The sequence below is a fragment of the Lontra canadensis genome, unplaced genomic scaffold (genome assembly GCF_010015895.1).
Source record: "Lontra canadensis isolate GAN:19392208 unplaced genomic scaffold, GSC_riverotter_1.0 scaffold25, whole genome shotgun sequence".
NCBI lineage: Eukaryota > Metazoa > Chordata > Mammalia > Carnivora > Mustelidae > Lontra > Lontra canadensis.
Window position 1 is genome coordinate 11,081,154 of NW_022631019.1, and position 20,299 is coordinate 11,101,452.

General features: G+C 40.0%; 1 protein-coding gene across 3 annotated transcripts in view; it reads left to right on the forward strand.

Moving 5' to 3' along the window:
• Positions 1–20,299, forward strand: part of SPEN (spen family transcriptional repressor) — a 96,615-nt gene that overhangs the window by 38,209 nt on the left and 38,107 nt on the right. For 2 of the 3 annotated variants that reach the window (XM_032863505.1, XM_032863507.1), the window contains exon 4: positions 13,981–14,082. The exons of the other annotated variant lie outside the window; for it this stretch is intronic. In XM_032863505.1, the coding sequence (XP_032719396.1) occupies positions 13,981–14,082 (102 nt within the window). The remainder of the gene's footprint in view (positions 1–13,980; positions 14,083–20,299) is intronic. 3 annotated transcript variants of the gene reach the window in all.

A 20,299-nucleotide genomic window follows, 5' to 3' on the forward strand; every position in this document is an offset into this window, starting at 1 on the left:
AAGCAAAGATAATTACATGAGAATAACGTTAGTGAGTGATATTTCATTGTCTCATTGTGTCTCTTGGTAAACCATATGGCATTAAATCATGCTTAGTTACCTGTTTGAATAAATCAGAATTTTTTTTTTCTTTTTCTTTTTTTTTAGACCGAGAGCACATGTGAGCGTGGTGGTGGGGGCAGAGGGAGAAGGAGATAGAATCTCAAGCAGACTCCCCGCTAAGTATGGAGCCTAATGTGGCTCTCAATCTCACAACCCTAAAATTCTGACCTGAAATTAAGAGTTGGACACTTAACCAACTTGAGCCACCCAGGCGCCCTGAATCAGAATTTATTAGAACAAGCTTTCTACATACAAATTTTTTTAAATTGGAATAATTGATTTAGAAAATACTTGATGATGGGGCGCCTGGGTGGCTCAGTGGGTTAAAGCCTCTGCCTTTGGCTCAGGTCATGATCCCAGGCTTCTGGGATCAAGTCCCGCATGGGGCTCTCTGCTCAGCGGGGAGCCTGCTTCCTCCTCTCTCTCTGCCTGCTTCTCTGCCTACTTGTGATCTCTGTCAAATAAATAAATAAAATCTTAAGAAAAAAAAAAACTTGATGAAATTTCATTTTTTTTTTTTTAAGATTTTATTTATTTGACAGACAGAGATCACAAGTAGGCAGAGAGGCAGTCAGAAAGGAGGAAGCAGGCTCCCTGCAGAGCAGAGAGCCCGATGTGGGGCTCAATCCCAGGACCCTGGGATCTTGACCTGAGCCCAAGGCAGAGGCTTTAACCCACCGAGCCACCCAGGCGCCCCAAAGCACGTGGAACTTTGAGCAATCAGACTTTTCAACACTGATGCTCTGTTAAGATGTGGTGTGGTTTCTGCTAAAGCCCCTCTCTTGTTTAATGTCGCAGCTTTGCCGTTGGAATAATTTACTTTTTTTTTAAATTTACATCTTATTGAAGAGGAAATGAAAAATACTTTTTTTTTTTTTTTTTGAGCAAGAGACAGACAGACTGAGCAAGAGAGAAGATGAGTGGAGGAGGGAGGATCAGAGAGAAAGGGAGAAGCAGGCTCCCTGCTGAGCAGGGAGCCACATGTGGGGCTTGATCCCAGGATGCCAGGATCATGATCCCTGTGGAAGGCAGATGCTTAACTGACTGAGCCACCCAAGCGCCCTGAAAAACACTTCTTATTGCTTATATTATTTGTAGAACTTGTTTGTATGTTTCTTTTATACATTTTTAGTAAATTATATCAAAGTTGACCATAACCCTACTCATTTTTTAATGATAGACCATTTAAGATTATTTTATCTGAATTATATATATATATTTATTTATTTATTTATTTATTTAAAAGATTTTATTTATTTATTTGACAGAGATCACAAGTAGGCAGAGAGGCAGGCGGAGAGAGAGAGGAGGAAGCAGGCTCTCTGTGGAACAGAGAGCCTGATGTGGGGCTCAATCCCAGGACCCTGAGATCATGACCTGAGCTGAAGGCAGAGGCTTTAACCCCCTGAGCCACCCAGGCGCCCCTATCTGAATTATATTTAAACAGTAATTAGCAGTATAAAACAGATTCTGGATTTTTACAACAACATATAGTTAAAAGGAATGTAATGAGCATTTTTTTTTTTTTCTGTAAAGACCTGTTCTGCTAGTCATTTTGTGACCAATCAAGACATTATAGTTTCTGAGAGGGGGAATTTTTTTCAAATACCCTTTGTCTGTGATTTCAAGAGGAGGTTTGCAGTTACTTATTTAAGGAGAGAGAACTTTCAGGTTCATGTAGAAAATTTTCGATGCAACCCTCTCTGGTCCCCCCCTTCTTTGGGAGCTTTGTATTCATTAAATTTTGCTTTACTATCACTAAGTTTAAAAAAAAAAAATTTTCGAAAATTGTTGTCATCTTGCAGGTTTGTGAAAGATGGATGAGGCCGATCAGGTGAGAGGGAAGCCATTGGGATTGGTGGTGGTATGTGTATCAAAGTGACCGTGTACCTTCCATTTCTCTTATTTTACAAATATGCTTATATAGAATATTGATATGGAAAAGGAAGGAACACTCATTTTATTACCTGACTATACAGTTTGCTATGATATGTATAATGCTCAGAAACTGTCAGATTTGGAAGTAGTTTCAATACTATGTATGAAGTAAAAGTCCTTTTTTTTTTTTTTTAAGATTTTTTTTTTTTTTTTTTTTTAAGATTTGTTTGCAGAGTCAGAGAACATGATCAGAGGGAGAGGCAGATGGAGAAGCAGACTCCCCATTGAGCAGGGAGTCTAACCTGGGGCTCCATCCCTGGACTGTGGGATCATGACCTGAGCTGAAGGCAGACACTTAACCACTGGGCCACTCAGGCTCTCCTAAGGATTTTATTTTTTAGTAACCTCTGTGCCCAACATGGGGCTCTGACTCATGACCCTGACATCAAGAGTGGCATGCTCCACTGACTGAGCCAGCCTGGTGCCCCAAAAGTCAATTTTTTTGTGTTAAAGGAATTAATAATTAGCAGTTTTTTGGTGATTGTTAAAATGTTTAATTATAAAAACACATTTGAGTTTTTAATCCTCAAGTGATCTCTTATCTATAATAACATAGGCAAATAATTTTCAGTATTTAGTTGGAAATAAAATTTGTTTTTGTTGCTCTGTGATTCTTTTTTTTTTTTTTTTTCCTCTAATTTAGGATTTTGAGGTGCCTGTGTGGCTCAGGAGGTTGGGCCTCTGCCTTTGGCTCGGGGCATGATCCCAGGATCCTGGGATCCAGCCCCGCATCGGGCTCTATGCTCGGCGGGGAGCCTGCTTCCTCCTCTCCCTCTGCCTGCCTCTCTGCCTACTTGTGATGTCAGTCAAATAAATAAATAAATAAATCTTTTGGGGGGAAAAAAAAATTTAGGATTTTATTTATTTATTTGACAGAGAGAGACACAGCAAGAGAGGGAATACAAGCAGGCTCAGCAGGGAGGGCTCCATGACCTGAGCCTGAGGCAGTTGCTTAACGACTGAGTCGTGCACTATGAGTTCTTATTCTCAGATATATTTAGGGACGCAAAAATAGTTTGTATTCCTTTTTTTAACAGAAGGAAGTCACTACCACTAAAAGTAATGACTTTTAATCTCAGGAGAAAAATTGATACAACGAATCAAACAATATTTGGGAAATTGGTGTTTAGGAACCAAGACTTTTCTCCCAGATGTTGTTTGTAGTTGCGTAGGTTGAAGTGATTATAGAAATTAAGTTGGTTTTCTGCATAATACCAGCCTTTCTCCTGTTTGCTAGTGTTTATACCTGTCAGTTTGAGATGAATCATTTAAGTTGAGAAGAGATTTTTTTTGTTCTTGAGTGTGTAAAGAGAAGATACCTATGCACAGAAACCGTTGAAACAAATTATGCTAACTAACATGAAAAATAGACGATTAGATGTTTATTGATTTGGGGATAATGATGAAGTGTATGTTTTGGGAGCATCCAGAGGACTTTGAAGGAGAGCAGTAAAGGTTTATTTAAGCCTTTAAGAAGCCAAAGTCAAAGATAACAAATATTCTTAGGAAGGATGTTTGTTTATATTTTGTCCCTTTTGTATAAAATGAAAATATTTGCATGCTTATTTTAAGCCTAAGTAAAATAACCATTTTAATGCATTTTAAATAGCTGATTTATTTCTGGGTTTCACAACCATTCTTTGCCTGTTTTATTATTTTGTACTTCTGCCTCATTTTTACTTTTTTAGACAGCTCAAATTATCTTAGACTTAAAAAAAAAAGATTTATTTATTTGACTGGGAGAGAGAGAGTACAAGCAGGGGGAGAAACAGGCTCCCCGCTGAGCAGGGAGCCTGATGTGGGGCTCGATCCCAGGATCCTGAGATCACGACCTGAGCTGAAGGCAGAGGCTTTAACCCACTGAGCCACCCAAATGCCACTTAAATAAAGTTTTTATCTTGAGATTTGCAGCTCTTAATTTGTGAGGAAATTAAAACCATCTAATAGTTTTATTGACTTTATGACTCTTCTCCTTGAAATACTGGTATCTAAGTTCTCTTTTTTTTATAGAAAATTTATATTTTCTTTATTTTATGCAGTACAGTTGACAGGTATTGAAGTTCTTTAAAAAGCTACCTGCTTGGAGGGAGAAGGGGAAAAAACGAGAACAGCAAGCTTATTAGTGTGTCTGCAATCCTGGAGAAAACTGTTAGATTTAAAATAAAGTCTCCCCATATTTTTATTTTAAAGATTTTATTTATTATTAAATAAATAATATTTAATTTTATTTAAAATAGAGAGGGAGCACAGGCAGGCAGAGTGGTAGGCAGAGGCAGAGAGAGAAGCAGGCTCCCTGCTGAGCAAGGAACCGGACGACGTGGGACTCCGATCCCAGGAGCCCAGGATCCTGACCTGAGCCGAAGGCATCGGCTTAACCAACTGAGCCACCCAGGTGTCCCAAAGTCTCCCCATATTTTGAGTAGCTCCCTTAATTACCATTACTTTCCAGAAGAGTGAGCATTTGTTCATTCCCTCTTAAATCAGTTTGGGGGCTCTTGAGCAGCATGGAATAAATGTTCCGCAGTCTGTGCTTTGGAGAGTGCTCCCCAGTGAGAGAGAGAGAGAGAGAGAGTGTGTGTGTGTGTGTGTGTGTGTGGTTATGTATGTATATCTCTATATGTGTGTATTAGTAGTAGTATCGTTTTCCATTCCCACCATCAATTGAAGAGCCTACATTTTTGAAGTTTATTTTGGGGGCAATAAGCTATACACAATCTTCTGTCTTTGGGAGTCCTATTAGCTAGCCAAGCCTTTTTAATGCTAAGTATGGAAAATGGAGGTGTTTGCTTTGTGACTGCCCTGATGGGCTTAACTTCCATTGTGGAGCTCTATAAACAGATTGATTTCCTTTCTGGTTCTTTTCTTTTTGTGGGGTACCAGCATTTCAGTAAGGCTCTCGTAGGTAATAGGTGGTATCAGCATTAGAGTTCTGTATGGAATAGGAAGTTTTGGAAACAAGTGCTAGGCTGATCCGTATTTGCTCTGTACGGAGAATCCGGCTTTCACTTGAGATCCCCTGCTGCGAGGGAAAGGAGAACAAGGTAGACTTAACGCTGAGAGCAAATGAGGAGAGCTCATTGTGTGCCGCCGGGGCAGTCAGTGTGTCTGAATATTGCGGGGAAAGCTAAGAACTGCTTGTTTGTGAGTCAAACCAGCCTAAACTGGAATCATCCAGTTTGAGTTGGCCGCTTGCCACCTCCCAGAGGCTTCCTTATTTTGCCAGAGTTTCTGCCCAGCCCTCAGCCCCGGGGTGGGGTGGTGACCGGGCAGGCGTCTGTGCTGGGACCGGGCAGGCAGTGGGGAGGGGCAGGACGTGAAAGTGGCTGCTGGTTAACCCCGGTTCATTCCTAGGCGGAGGCATTTCAGATAGAGTAAGGAGTTTTAAAAGCTGGTGTGAACTCTGCGCAATTTCCAGTGCATTTTTACTCTGTTACTCCCTTGCTTTCCCTGTAACTTTGATTTTTATCCTTTAAAAGCCAAGGCTTAAAAAAACAGCGTCTGCCATACTGTTGCTCCGGTACATAATAACATGATTTGCACATGGTGAAAAAGAATTTATTACCAAAAATTTGGGGTGCCTTGATGGCTCTGTCACTTGAGTCTCAGATTCTTCATTTTGGCTCGTCGTGATCTCGGAGGGTGGTGAGATCAAGTCCCATGTCAGGCTCCACCCTCTGCCCAGAGTCCGCCAGAGATGCTCGCTCTCTGCTCCTGTTCTCCCTCCTTCCCTTCCCCACTCTCTTTCTCTCAAATAAGTTAAAATGTAACTAATTTACAGAGTTCCCAGGAATTACGCTTTTAGTTAAGTTCGTCTTTTTGAAATGACAAACTGTCCCTCCTTTACCCGTTTTCATTCTTTCCATTTGGGTTGTGCTGAGGTTTGTTTTGGTTTGATTGTTAGATGGAAGAAATGAAAATAGATTTGGGGATAAGCTTGTGACTCCGTGTCTTGTGAATTTTAATGTGAAGTAAATTTTTTTTGAAGTGAATTTTTTAAATGTTGCTTTCCAATTAACAAAAAGTAATTCAGATTAAAATCCTAAACAACAAATTTTAAAATTAAAAGAACTGTGCTGAATTTTAACTTGGAGGCAAACTCTAAAAAAAATATTACGCTTAAATTGCCAATTGTTAGTGTCATGGCTACTTTGTGCATATAAAAAACCTCTTAGCTTTCTTCTTTGAGAAATAAGGGAATTAAGTGATTAAACATGGCCTAATTCCTCTTCAGAGAACACCCAAAAGTCACTAAGCCACAAATTAAAGCCTCAAATAAAAGAGTACATTTATTTTTGTCTTTCTGGATGCCAGGGCTGTATAGAAAATGGAAATTTCCATAACCTTGCTTATGTTTCAGGTTTTTGGAATGAGATTGAAACCTCTTTTACTTATGGTAGAAGTTTATTCAGAGCAGTTCTGGTGTTCTTCTCTTTTATCTTGTGTGAGGTATTTAATTTGGAGGTCATTCTCAGAAACCCTGATATAATTTCAACCTGTCCTGAATGAGGGATCGTCCATCACAGATATAAAGGAAAATGTGGTAATCGTATTTTTAAGTTAAAATCTTATTTTAAACATTACCACTTTCTGAAATTCAGAATTAGCCGAGATTTTATTATAGGTACCTTCCCCTAATTTTTTTTTAATCTGTGTCTTAGAGTATAAACTAAATGATTGTCCTTACTTGAGAAGGATAGTTTTGTGATTGCTTCTCTTATGAAAATATAGAGCACTCTCTGGTGATTTGTTTACTTAAGTCATGTGGTCATTTATTAAATTATATGCTACTGGAGTTTACTGTTGCTAGAAGTTGTATGAAGTGACCTCTATAGAACATCTTCCTAAACACACTTTGTTGAATAGATGAATTTCCTCTTTCCGGGTAGACAGAATATTAAGTGAAATTTATCTGTATTTTAAAGAGTTATTTGAGGGAGTACACACATGTGAGCAGGGTAAGGGGCAGAGGAGGAGAGAGACTCTGAAGCAGACTGGGCACTGAACTCGGAGCCTTATGTGGGGCATGGTCCTATGACCCCGAGATCATGATCTGAGTCAAAACCGAGAGTTGGACACTCAACCGAATGGGCCACCTAAGTGCCCCTAAGTGAAATACATTTTAAGATTAACTTTGCTGAATAGAGTTAGTTTCTCCTAAGAAGCTGAGTCATACTCTAAAATTTTTTCTTGGTATAGATGAGGAGATTAGAAGAACTATATGCTACCATGTGGGTAGCAAAATATGTTCATAGAATCAGGTGGGAAGAATGTGTGTGTATATATATATATACATACACACACCTCAATAAAATAGGGTTGGACATTTTTAGAATTTGGCTTAGTTAATAACCATTGAGTTTTTCTTAATGTCACTAAATTAAAAACTTTTTAAAAAACACTTGTGTGAATTGTTGGTAAAATACTGAACAAGGGGTGGTGGGTATTTTTTTGTTTCAAATCATTAGCAAAGATAGTTTTTGAAGTGTAAAGTGGTAGGTACCATAGAGCTAAGGTCCACTTTTTCTGTTAATTCTGTACTTCCCTCCCTCCCTCCCTCTTTCTTTCTTTCTTTCTTTCTTTCTTTCTTTCTTTCTTCTTTCTCCCTCCCTCCCTCTCTCAAGATTTTAATTACTTTTTTGAGAGAGAGAGAGAAGCCAAGCAGGGGGAGAAGGAGAAGCAGACTCTGGCTCAGTTGGGTAAGTGTCTGAATTTGGTTTTGCCTCAGGTCATGATACCAAGGTGTGAGATCAGGCCCATCAGGGCTCTGAGCTCAGCAAGGCATCTGCTTGAGATTCCTTCTCTCTCTGCTCCTCCTACTTGTGCTCTCCCGCCCTCCCTCTCTCTCTCAAATAAGTCTTTAAAAGAAGAAACAACAAAAAACACAAACCCTCTGTAATCTGTCATAAATGACATTTCTTTTTAAGGATTCTCATGGCTTTAACATGGTCTCCCCCCCCCCCAAAGGTTTTTGTTTTTGTTAAAGATTTTATTTGAAATCGAGAGAATAAGTAGTGGGGAGGGCGGGGGAGACAGAGAGAAGCAGATTTCTGGCTGAGCAGGAATCCCAGTGTGGAACTTGATCCCAGAACCCTGGATCATGAGCTGAGCCGAAAGCAGAGGCTTAAATGACTGAGCCACCCAGGTGCCTCTTAATATAGTCTCTTACTTACCAGGTGATAATGTCTGTTCTTGAGGAGCTTTTTGGTTCCATAGCCAGGTTGCTCAGTACTGTCTACAGGCCACATGTGGCTATTGAGCACTTGAAATTTCGCTAGTCTTTACACCAGTACTAATCATTGCTATACAGTGGACAGACCTCAAAAACATGCTAAATGAAAGAAACCAGTACAGAAGGCCACATACTATATGATTCTATTTATATGAAATATTGCGATAAGGTGAATTTGTACAGACACAAAGTAGTTTGTTGATTGCCTAGGAATGGGGGTGGAAAAGAATGGGGAGTGATGGCTAATAGGTATGAGGTTTCTTTTTGGGGTGATGCAGATGTACTAAAGTTGTATTATGATGATTGTATAACTCCATAAGTATACTAAAAATCATTAATAGTATACTTTTAAATGAGTCATTTTCCTGGTGTGAAAAGTATATCTCAATAGAGCTATTAAAAATACACATTGAATTTTGAAGATGTAGCAGAAAAAGTATTAATAATTTTTATGTTGACTGCATGTTAATATTTTGGGTGTATTACATTAAATATATTATTAAAATTCGCCTGTTTCTTTTTACTTTTTAAAAGTGTGACTGCTTAAAGTTTCAAATTTCTGGTTTGTGTTAAACTTCTATTGGATAGCACTGTTCTAGAATCGAGCTCTATTAAGGTTCTAATGTCGTGAAGTCATTTGTGCATCTGTTTAATGCTTTTCATTTTTTTAAAGAGGAACAATATTCTTTTAATTTTAATTCCAAGACCCTTATATTCTCTTTGCAGTTATGGATTAATAGAAAAGTTTCTTGGGACTTGTGAGCCTAAGATACAGACTGAACTACTTTCAGATTCCATCTTCAGCAAATTTTGTTTTGGTTAGGCTGAAGTGCATATTTATTTCTAGGGTGGCCAAGGGAATATTTCAGCTTTTGAAAAACTTAAATACCTAAGCCTCCAATTAGTTTAATTCCCCAAGAAGAAAATTAAATCATTTTAACCAGAGTAATTTTTTAATGATTAAAAAAAATCCTTAAGTGAAAGTAAGTTTTAAGTGATGTTTAATACTTTTGGTAGAGGTTTGAAATGTGTGTGTATATGTACAGTGGAATTCTGATGTTGGAATTAGAATAAGACTAATGCACATAGTGTTGCTTCTAGACATGATTTATGTAACCAAAACTGTGTTTTTTTTTGTTTTTGTTTTTTAAATTTTAGTTAACATACAGTGTTGGTTTCTGGAGTAGAATTCTATGTTGAGTTTTGTGATTCTTTGAATGTCATTTTTGGTGGTAGAGGGAAGAGCAGACTAGCCTAGCCCTGTCCTGAATGTGCTTTGTCATGGTGGTGAGAGCCATTTGGACTGTAGCTTTGAGTTTGTTTCCACTGGAAGAGAGTGCAGTTGTTGTTTAAGCAGGACTTGAGGCTGGAGTTTGTCGTAGTGAGTAATTTGAAGTCATTTATAAATAAATAAACAAGTGTACCAAGTAATAGATGGCTTTAGGCTTCCTGCTGGGGGATTAGGTGCCCTTCTAACCTCTTGGGTCTGGAACTACCTTAACAGAGAGCTCAGAAGTTGGAAATAGCAGACTTCTTTTTTATTCTGGCTAGGAAGGAGATGTAATTAGCACCAAAGTTCAGTTGAAAGAAGGCAGAACTCAAAGTTCAAGTTTACTTGTGGGTTTGGTAAAGGTTTCAGCAGTTGTACATAACCACTTGGAGTAAAAAAGAACCATGGTTTCACTTGATTTGTAAGCTTTTTTGGTTTATGTGTTCTGAAACATTTTGGTTATTCAAACAGGAAGTACATCTGATTTTATAAACTGTGTGAGGTTAAGGGAATGAGAAAATCCCACTGTATTATAATTGACGGTTTAGGTTTCCTGTCAGTTTGTCCCTTGAATAAGACATCCCATGGATGTTCTAATGCTTTGCTGCCATACAGAATTTCTTGTTCCTTAGGCATACATGTTAAATCTGCTTACAACTTTCACGGATAATGTGTGTTTGATGCTTTTTGCTTTGAGTTACTTGAGCAGCAGTTTTTCTGACTCTTAAGGTTTTGCCAAGAATATAACAACTCCATGAACCCAGGCTCTTTGAAATTTTAGCCAAAAGTAATTCTAAGGCAAGGTGTTTCAGACACAGTGACAATACGTAGACAAGTTTTTTACTTTACCCATTATGAAATATTAACTAGGGAATTTCAGGGCCTTGTAACACACCTGATTCTTAGTAATAGTTTATTTGTTTATTCATTTGTTTTTAAAAGAAAATTTTTTGAATTTTTTTTTTTAGAACTTCTTTTTTTTTTTTTTAAAGATTTTATTTATTTATTTTGACAGACAGAGATCACAAGTAGGCAGAGAGGCAGAGAGAGAGAGAGGAGGAAGCAGGCTCCCTGCTGAGCAGAGAGCCCGATGCGGGGCTCGATCTATCATGACCCGAGCCGAAGGCAGAGGCTTTAACCCACTGAGCCACCCAGGCGGCCCTTTTTTTTTTAGAACTTTTTAAAAAGATTTATTTGTGGGCGAGAGAGAATGTGCACAAGCAGGGGGAGCAGCAGGTAGAGGGAGAAGCAGACTCCCCATTGAGCAAGCAGCCCAGTGCTGACTCAGAATGTGGGATCATGACCTGAGCTGAAGGCAGATGCCCAACCAAGCCACCCAGGCGTCCCTGAATGTTGTTGTTGTTGTTTTTAATTTCAAAGTAATTCCTACACCCAACTTGGGACTTGAACTTACAACCCTGAGGTCAAGAGTCACATGCTTCACTGACTGAGCCAGCTAGGTGCCCCCTTAGTAATAGTTTAATAAGAGCACAGCCTCTTTGAATTTTTGCTTTTATTAAAACAATAACTTTTGAAACCTTCAAATATATATTTAAAGATTTTATTTATTTATTTGAAAGAAAGAGCATGAGCCAGGGGAGGGACAAAGGAAGAGGGAGAAGACTCCCTACTGAGCAGAAGCCCCATAAGGGGCTTAGTCCCAGGACCGCAGGATCATGACCTGAGCCAAAGGCAGAAGCCTAACTGACTGAGCCACCCAGGATTCCCTCAAATTATATTTTTAATGCCAAATTTTTAAATTATGGCAAAATATACATAGCGTAAAAGTTGCCATTTTAACCTTTTTTTGGGGGGGGGGTAAAGATTTTATTATTTGAGAGAGAGCAAGAGAGAGCATGAGCAGGGGGAGGGGCAGATGGAGGAGAGGCAAACTTCCCGCTGAGCAGGGAATCCAGTGATGGGCTCGATCCCAGGACCCACCCAGGCGCCCCTGTTCTCACCATTTTTAAGTGTACAGTTCAGGGGCACTAAGTACATTTACTTTGTTGTACAGTCATCGCCACCAACCATCTCCAGAGCTTTTTCTTCTCAGACTGAAACTCTGTACTCATTAAAACATAGGGGTACCTGGGTGGCTTAGTGGGTTAATAAGCCTCTGCCTCTTGATCTCAATGCAGGTCTTGATCTCAGAGTGGTGAGTTTGAGCCCTGTGTGTACGCCCAGTGTGGAGCCTACTTAAAAACAGAACAAACAAAACAAGCAAAACTTCCCCCAGCCCCCTGGTAACTACTGTTTTATTGTCTCTACAGAATTTGACTATTCAAGGTACCACATATAAATGAAATCATGTAGTACCAGCCCTTTTGCATCTGGCTTAAACTTTATTTAACATGTTTTCAAAGGTTCGTCCATGTTGTAGCATATGACAGAATTTCCTTCCTTTATAAGACTGAATAATAGTTCTTTTTGGGGGGGGGGACTTTAATTATCCAGCACACATCCTATAGATGAACTGTTTCCATGTTCCTTTTACTTAACCCCATCCAAAGATAGTAAATAATAAACTTAAAGAAACATGAATTGAAGCTGTAATTGCATCCTAGAGAGTTACTAGTGTTTAATCTTTTGTGAGACAGCTAACCACATACAGCATGTTTAAGCTCAATGCAGTATTTTTTGCCAAACTCTTTTAAAGTAGTCTTTAATGATTTTGTTTTTCCCTCACTTTTGTAAACTCTTGAATTTCAGAAGAGGAAGATAGATAAAACCAATTATTTTAATTATTGTGGTTGAATTTGCTACCACTTTAGTGACCATGAACACTAAACCTAATTAGTATTAATCTTACCTACCTGTAAAGTGGACGTGGGGGAGGGGGCCTGGGTGGCTCCATTGGTTAAGTATCAACGCTTTTTTTTTTTTTTTTTTTAAGATTTTATTTATTTATGACAGATAGCAAGATTGGGAACACAGTGGGACGCCTGGGTGGCTCAGTTGGTTGGACGACAGCCTTCGGCTCAGGTCATGGTCCCGGAGTCCCGCATCAGGCACCCAGCTCCACGGGGAGTCTGCTTCTCCCTCTGAGCTCCTCGCTCATGCTCTCTCTCACTGTCTCTCTCTCTCTCAAATAAATAAATTAAAAAAAAAAAAAAGATTGGGAACACAAGCACGGGGGAGCTGAAGAGGGAGAAGCAAGCTCCCCACTGAACAGGTCATGATCTCAGGGTCATGGGATCCAGCCCTGCGTTGGGCTCCATGCTCAGTGCAGAGTTTGCTTGAAACTGTTTACCCCCTCCCCCCCATCCCACTTGCTCACGCACATGTGCACTCTTTCTCTCTAAAATAAATGAATAAATCTTTTAAAAAAGTGAACCCAGTAGTTGTCTAAGCTTTAGACATGCTTGATATTTATAAACATTCATAGTTAAAGACTAGATGGAAACTAGAACTCAGGAAAAGTTCACTTCTGAGCTGTATGCTTTCTACTAAACTTAGGAATCCTTGGGGAATAAATTATTAATTATGTCAGCAGTAAAAGCTGATTCCAGTGAAAAGCAAAATTACTCCTGGTGGAATACAGTTCTCTTTCCCCTCCATTTGTCTAATAAAATCTATTAACCAAAATAAAATTGAAGTTAAAATATTGGTTCCATAATAAAAAAATAAAATTCCACTCTTTAATGTATCAATTGTTTCTCTGAATAAGGATCCCAAATTTAAAGAATTTAGACAACTTTTCATTACCTTAGGCTCTAAAGAGCTTAATTTACCATTTATACACTAGAACTGTTAGTGTTTTCCCCATATCTTTTGCAATAGTTGCAGAATCACCAGTTAGAGCTAATTCCTTTCTCTGAAATAATTTCTGAGGAACTTTACCTGGATAAGCCCAGTTGTGAGACCCTTTGATTTACCAGAGCCTTATTGACAGAAAGCAGTAGGAATCCTGTTTCATTGACTGGTTGGGAATCTTTTTCTAAGGTGCAAAGAGAAGAACTATTCACTTTGTATTTTACTTTGTAAGTCCCGTGTGTGCGTGTGGCAAAATAACATAGAAATTACCATTTTAACCTTTAAAAAAAAAAAAAAAAAAGTAATCTCTCAGGGCACTTGGGTGGCTCAGTGGGTTAAGCCTCTGCCTGTGCCTCGGGTCATGATCCCAGGGTCCCTGGATTGAGCCCCACATCGGGCTCTCTGCTCCCCGGGGAGCCTGCTTCCTGCTCTCTCTCTCTGCCTGCTTGTGATCTGTGTCTGTCACATAAATAAAATCTTTTAAAAAAAGTAATCTCTCTCCAGCATGGATCCTGAACTTACCCCGAGTTCAAGACTCAGTTCCTCTACTGACTCAGCCAGCTAGATGCCCTCCCCCTTTTAACTATTTTTAAGTGTATATAGTTCAGTGGCTTTAAGTACATTTACATTGTTGTACAACCATTACCACCGTCCACCTCCATAACCTTTTTAATTTTTTCCAAACTAGAACTCAGTATCCATTCAAGGATTTCTCATTCTCCTTCCCCCAGCCCCTGGCCACCACCACTCTACTTTCTGTCTGTATGAATTTGACTGCTCAGTATCTTATGTAAGTGGAATCATAAAATATTTGTCCTTTTGTGACTGGCTTATTTCATTTAGCATAATGTCCTCAAGGTTCATTCAAGTTGTAATATCAGTTACCTTTTTTTTTTTTAAAGATTTTATTTATTTATTTGACAGACAGAGATTACAAATAGGCAGAGAGGCAGGCAGAGAGAGGGGAGGAAGCAGGCTCCCTGCTGAGCAGAGAGCCCGATGTGGGGCTCAATCCCAGGACCCTGAGATCATGACCTGAGCCGAAGGCAGAGGCTTAACCCACTGAGCCACCCAGGTGCCCCTCAGTTACCTTTTTTTAAAGGTTGAATAAGGCTCAATTTTATGTTGATCATACTTTTTTTATCCAGTTGTCTTATCCCTGGACTCTTGGGTTGCTTCCACCTTTTGGCTGTTAAGCATACTATAAATGTGGGTGTACAAATACCTATTGGAATCCCTGTTTTCAATTATCTTTTTTTTTTTTTTAAGATTTTTATTTGTTTATTTATTTGTCAGAAAGAGAGAGCGTGAGCGTGCAAGCAAACACAGGCAGAGTGGCAGGCAGAGGCAGAGAGAGAAGCATGCTCCCTGCTGAGCAAGGAGCTGGATGCGGGACTCGATCCCAGGACCCTGGTATCATAACCTGAGCTGAAGGCAGTGGGTTAAGTGACTGAGCCACCCAGACATCCCAATTCTCTTTAAGTCAATTAATTTTTAAGGAATTTTACATGTAATTCCTTCCACTGCCAATCATGTTAGTTCCTCCAAAGTCAAAAAATCATAATCTTCAAATTAGCCCCTCCCTTCTAAGTAACCTAAAGATTAAGCATCCTTAAAGATTTTATTTTATTTTTTTAAATATTTTATTTATTTATTTGACAGACATAGATCACAAGTAGGCAGAGAGGCTGGCAGAGAGAGAGAGAGAGAGAGAGAGAGAGAGAGAGGAGGAAGCAGGCTCCCGGCTGAGCAGAGAGCCCAATGCGGGGCTTGATCCCAGGACCCTGGAATCATGACCTGAGTCGAAGGCAGAGGCTTTAACCCACTGAGCCACCCAGGCGCCCCCAAAGATTTTATTTTTAAGTAATCTTTATATCCCACATGGGGCTTGAACTCACCCCAAAATCAGATTTGCATGTTCCACTGACTGAGGCAGCCAGGTGCCCCCAGAATAGTCCTTTTAAAAAGAACTTTTATTTGGTCCACAGTTGTCACTGTCACTCCACAATTCTTTTGGTTGGGTTTCTTTGATCTCCACTTGAATATAGACAACTTCAAAAATTCCCCGCCGTAATCTTTGGGATCCAATTCCTTTACGTTAGGGCGCTAGAAGTCAAATTGTAGGGAGTACATTGATTGCTATTTTGGCAAATGATATAAAATTATTATTGCTTAATTGTTTCTAATATTGAAAGGTCTTGTTACTTCCATTCTCCTCCCTGAGTCTGGCAGAAAATTTTATAGGTCCTTTGGTCAGCACTGCAATAAACTTGGCTGCCTGTTTTCAGTTCTTTTGGTTATAAACCCAGAAGTAGAATTGCTGAATAATATGGTAATTCAGGTTTTTTTGTGGAACTGCCATACTGTTTTTTATAATGTCTACCATTTTATTTTGCTAGCAGCGGTGCATAAGGGTTCTGATTTCTTTTCATACTTGTCAATGTTCTTTATATTGTTTCTCTATAATAGCCATTATGATGAGTGTGAAATAGATCTCATAGTGGTTTTGATTTGAATTTCCCTAATGAGTAGTCATGTTGAGCATCATTTCATGTGCTCTTTGGCCATTTGTAATCTTCCTTGGAGAAATGTCTGTTCAAGTTCATAGGTGCCCATTTTTGCATCTGGTTTAAATTTGTTTTTTGTTTTTTGTTTTTTGGGGTGTTTTTTTTTGCTGTTATTATGTTGTCATTTTTTTTTTAAAGATTATTTATTTATTTATTTATTTGACAGAGAGAGAGAGAGAGATCACAAGTAGGCAGAGAGGCAGGCAGAGGGAGAAGGAGAAGCAGGCTCCCCGCTGAGCAGAGAGCCCGATGCAGGGCTCGATCCCAGGACCCTGAGATCATGACCAGAGCCGAAGGCAGAGGCTCAACCCACTGAGCCACCCAGGCGCCCCTTTATTTATTTTTTTTTAAGATTTTATTTTTTGAGAGAACAAGAGAGAGTATGAGTAAGGGTAGGGGCAGAGGGAGAAGCAGACTTCCCACTAAGCAGGGAGCCTGACGTGGAGCTCAATCTTGAGACTTCGGGATTATGACTTGACCTGAAGGCAGACACTTAAGCAACTGAGCCACCCAGGCACCTCTGTATTGTCATTTTTCTTTCTTTCTTTCTTTCTTTTTTTTTTTTTTAAGATTCTGTTTATTTATTTGACACAGATCACAAGCAGGCAGAGAAGCAGGCAGAGAGAGAGGAGGAAGCAGGCTCCCTGCTGAGCGGAGAGCCCGATGCGGGGGCTTGATCCAAGGACCCTGGGATCCATGACCTGAGCCGAAGGCAGATCCTTTAACCCACTGAGTCACCCAGGCGCCCCATCATTTTTCTTTTCTTTTTTTCTTTTAATTATTTATTTGACAGACAGAGATCACAAGTAGGTAGAGAGGCAGGCAGAGAGAGAGAGGAGGAAGCAGGCTCCCCGCTGAGCAGACAGCCCGATGCGGGGCTCAATCCCAGGACCCTGGGACCATGACCCGAGCCAAAGGCAGAGGCTTTAACTCACTGAGCCACCCAGGTGCCCCCATTTTTCTTTTTTAAAGATTATTTGAGAGAGAGTGTGAGAGAGAGTGAGCCCACAAAAGGAGGGAGGGTCAGAAGAAGAAATAGACTCCTGGCTGTGCAAGGAGCCCAGTGCAGGGCTCGGACCCAGGAAGGACCCTGGGATTGTGACCTGAGCCGAAGGCAGATGCTTAACCACCTGAGCCACCCAGGCATCCAATATAAAGTAATATATTAATATGAAGGAAGAGCTGTCGCTTTAAAGGATCCCACATTTGAATTGGATCTTAAAATTAGCAAATTGCTTTTGAAAAAGAAGGGAAAGCAGTCAGATAATGTAGGCAGGGTTTTTCAACCTTGGCACTGTTCACAGATAATCCTTTTTCCTGGGGCTCTCCTGTGCTCTGTAGGATGTCTAACAGCATCCCTGGCCTCTCTTCACTAGGTGGAAGTAAGTCACCCCCACCCACAGTTACGACAACCGGAAGTGTCCCGTGGTGGAGGGCAAATATAATAGGATGCATGAAATGCAAGACGTGTTTTTGTTTTTACAGATACCCATGATTTTTCATTCAGGTTATTAGTGTAAAGTTCTGAAACCTTAGAACAGCCACTAGTGTTCTTGCATAATTAATGAAACATTAAAGAAGAAAGAAATAAGCTTGCAGTTTGCACCAAAGTAATATTTTATCAGAAATTTTCATTTTATTCTTAGATACTGAGTTTAGTTAATACCTTCATTTTACTGAACTTGGTGTACTTTCCTAAGTATTAATTTCAATAATTTTCACTATTCAAGTCTGTAATTTCTTATAGGCACATCATATCGGTTCTCTGTTTGCAGAGGTGAATTCATTATTGGCTTTTCAGGATGGTGGTAAATGAGTAGTGACAGTACATAGTGAAGGGATAGGAGATAGACATTGTAATAGAAGTGAGAAGTCAGAGAATGTTGTGAGGTGGGGTGGGGATGTCCAGCTACAGGGAAAGTTAACATTGGAGCTAATTCTCAGAGACAGGGCAGGCAAGGAGGGACAGAAAGGTGTCTTCTATAGAAATGGGTATGGGCAAGAGCTCTTTACCTGCGTGCTATATGCTAGGCAAAGTGCTTTAGCATTTTATAATCACTAACCTATTAAATCTTTGCCACATCCCTCCCAAGTATTATCACCATTTACATTACAAGAAAATTAAGGAATAGGAAGTAATTTAACCCAGGACTTATATCTAAAAAAGATGTCCATGATTAGAAACTGATCTATTGCTCTTTAAAAAAAAGTTATTTTTAAGTAATCTCTACATCCAACATGGGTCTCAGACTCACAGCCCTGAGATCAGGAGTCCGAGGTTTTACTGCTAGCCAGGCACCCCCTGATATATTGCTATTATATGGATAGATCGTTAGTGGGTGGTGGGTGGAGTAAGAAGGTCAAGACAAAGGAATGAGAAGGAGTAGGTAGAAAATTAGTTTGGGGCCAAGTTGTTAAGGGTCTTCTCTCTCTTGTGGAAGAGTGTGGACTTTTACCCTGCATGCATTTGAGCTGTCAGAAATGAGTGGTTAGAGGTAGGTAGTGGCTCATAGACCCCTAGTGTTGGCGGGACCTTTAAACGTCATGAGATCTGGTAATTCACTAGAGAAATTAAAGTTGAGAGAGACAAAATTAGGTTTCTTATTCTAGACCACACAACTGAGTATTTCCTTCCTCATTTTCTTATAAAAAACAGTTATAGTACAGAGGTTAATTCATAGGTTACATTAGAAGTGGTATAGAATTGAAAATGGAAGTGGGATCTTACCAGATTGTCTATTTAACTAATGGGGTTTTTTGCTTTCTGGGCTTAGGATCCCTTTATCTTATTAAATTATAAGCTTTAGTTTATTGTAAGTAATACCTGTAGACACTTGCCATATTAGAAGTTAAGACTTTTAATTTGAGATATTTGTTTATTCTTCTGATACGACTCAGTAATTTGTGTTTTGTGTTTTCTTTTTAAGATTTATTTATTAGTAAAAAAAAATTTAAAGATTTTATTTATTTATCAGAGAACATGCGTGAGCTTGAGCAGGGGAGGACGGGGATGGGGGTTGGAGAGCAGACTCCCCACTGAGCAGGTAGCCCAATGTAGGAGTCAATCCCAGGACTCTGGGATCATGACCTGAGCCAAAGGCAGATGCTTAATTGACTGAGCTGCCCAGGATCCCCGTCCTTCAGCAATTTGAGTTAAAATTATTTTATTTTTTTTAGATTATTTATTTGAGAGGGAGAGGGTGCACCAGGGGCAGAGGGAGAGACTCTCAAGCGGACTCTGCTGAGCGTGGAGCCAGATGTGGGACTTGATCTCACAGCCCTGAAATGATGACCTTAGTGGGGACCAAAAGTCAGACACTTAACTGACTGAGCTACCCAGGTGCCCTGAGTAGAAAATCAATTAAAAAAAGATTTGGGACACCTGGATGGCTCAGTCTGTTAGGTGTCCAGCTCTCTATCTCAGCTCAGGTCTTGATCTCAGGGCTATTAGTTCAGGCCTTGCTTTGGAGCCTATTCAAAAAAAAAAAAATTAGGGCGCCTGGGTGGCTCAATTGGTTAAGCAACTGCCTTCAGCTCAGGTCTTGATCCTGGAGTCCTGGGATTGACTTCTGCATCAGGCACTCAGCTCCGTGGGGAGTCTGCTTTTTCCTCTCACCTTCTCCCCTCTCATGCTCTTTCTCTCAAATAAATAAACGAAATCTTTTTTAAAAAAATCAGCTTTTTAAATTGGGCAGTGCCAAACCAGAAATTTTTAGGAGTGCTCTTGAGAGAGAGAGAGAGAGCAAGAGCGTGCCAGGGGAGGTGCACAGAGAGGGAGAATTGCAAGCAGACTCTATGCTGCTAAGTGCGGAATTGCGCACAGGACTCGATTCCACGACCCTAAGATCACAGCCTGAGCCAAAATCAAGAGTCAGACTCTCAACTGACTGAGCCACCCAGGTGCCTCCAGGTTTCCTTTCTTAACTTGAGGCATGTATAGGCTTGATTTTTGGTTTGCTTACATAGCCTTCTCAGGTATTAGAACCACCTCAGTCTAATGGCCTCCTTGTTTAATTTAACAGCTCTCCTCCCCTGCCCCCCTACCTTTGGTCATCCTCATACAAAAGAGAGTAACCAGAAATTTGGTATTAGTGCCACTCTCACTAAAACTCATGGGTTGTGATGTCAAGTCTGTGAAAGAATTGTTTTTGCTGTTCATTTTGTTCATCTTCTTTCTGTTCCTCCAAGCACAGCAGGACCATCTGATGTGCTGCTGATGGCTACAAACACCAATTTAAGACCCTTGAAACGAGGTAGCCCACTAGGGAGACGATAGTAATGACTGTCAGTTGCATAATGCCGAGACCGCAGTATGCTCCTTAGGACCCCCTGTGAACCAAGCCAGTTGAAGTCAAGTAAATAAAGGACGTACCTGAAGGGGCGTCAGCCTGTTTTAGTGAGGTGGCCTGTTTGTTAATTTCTTACATGTGCTGTGCTACC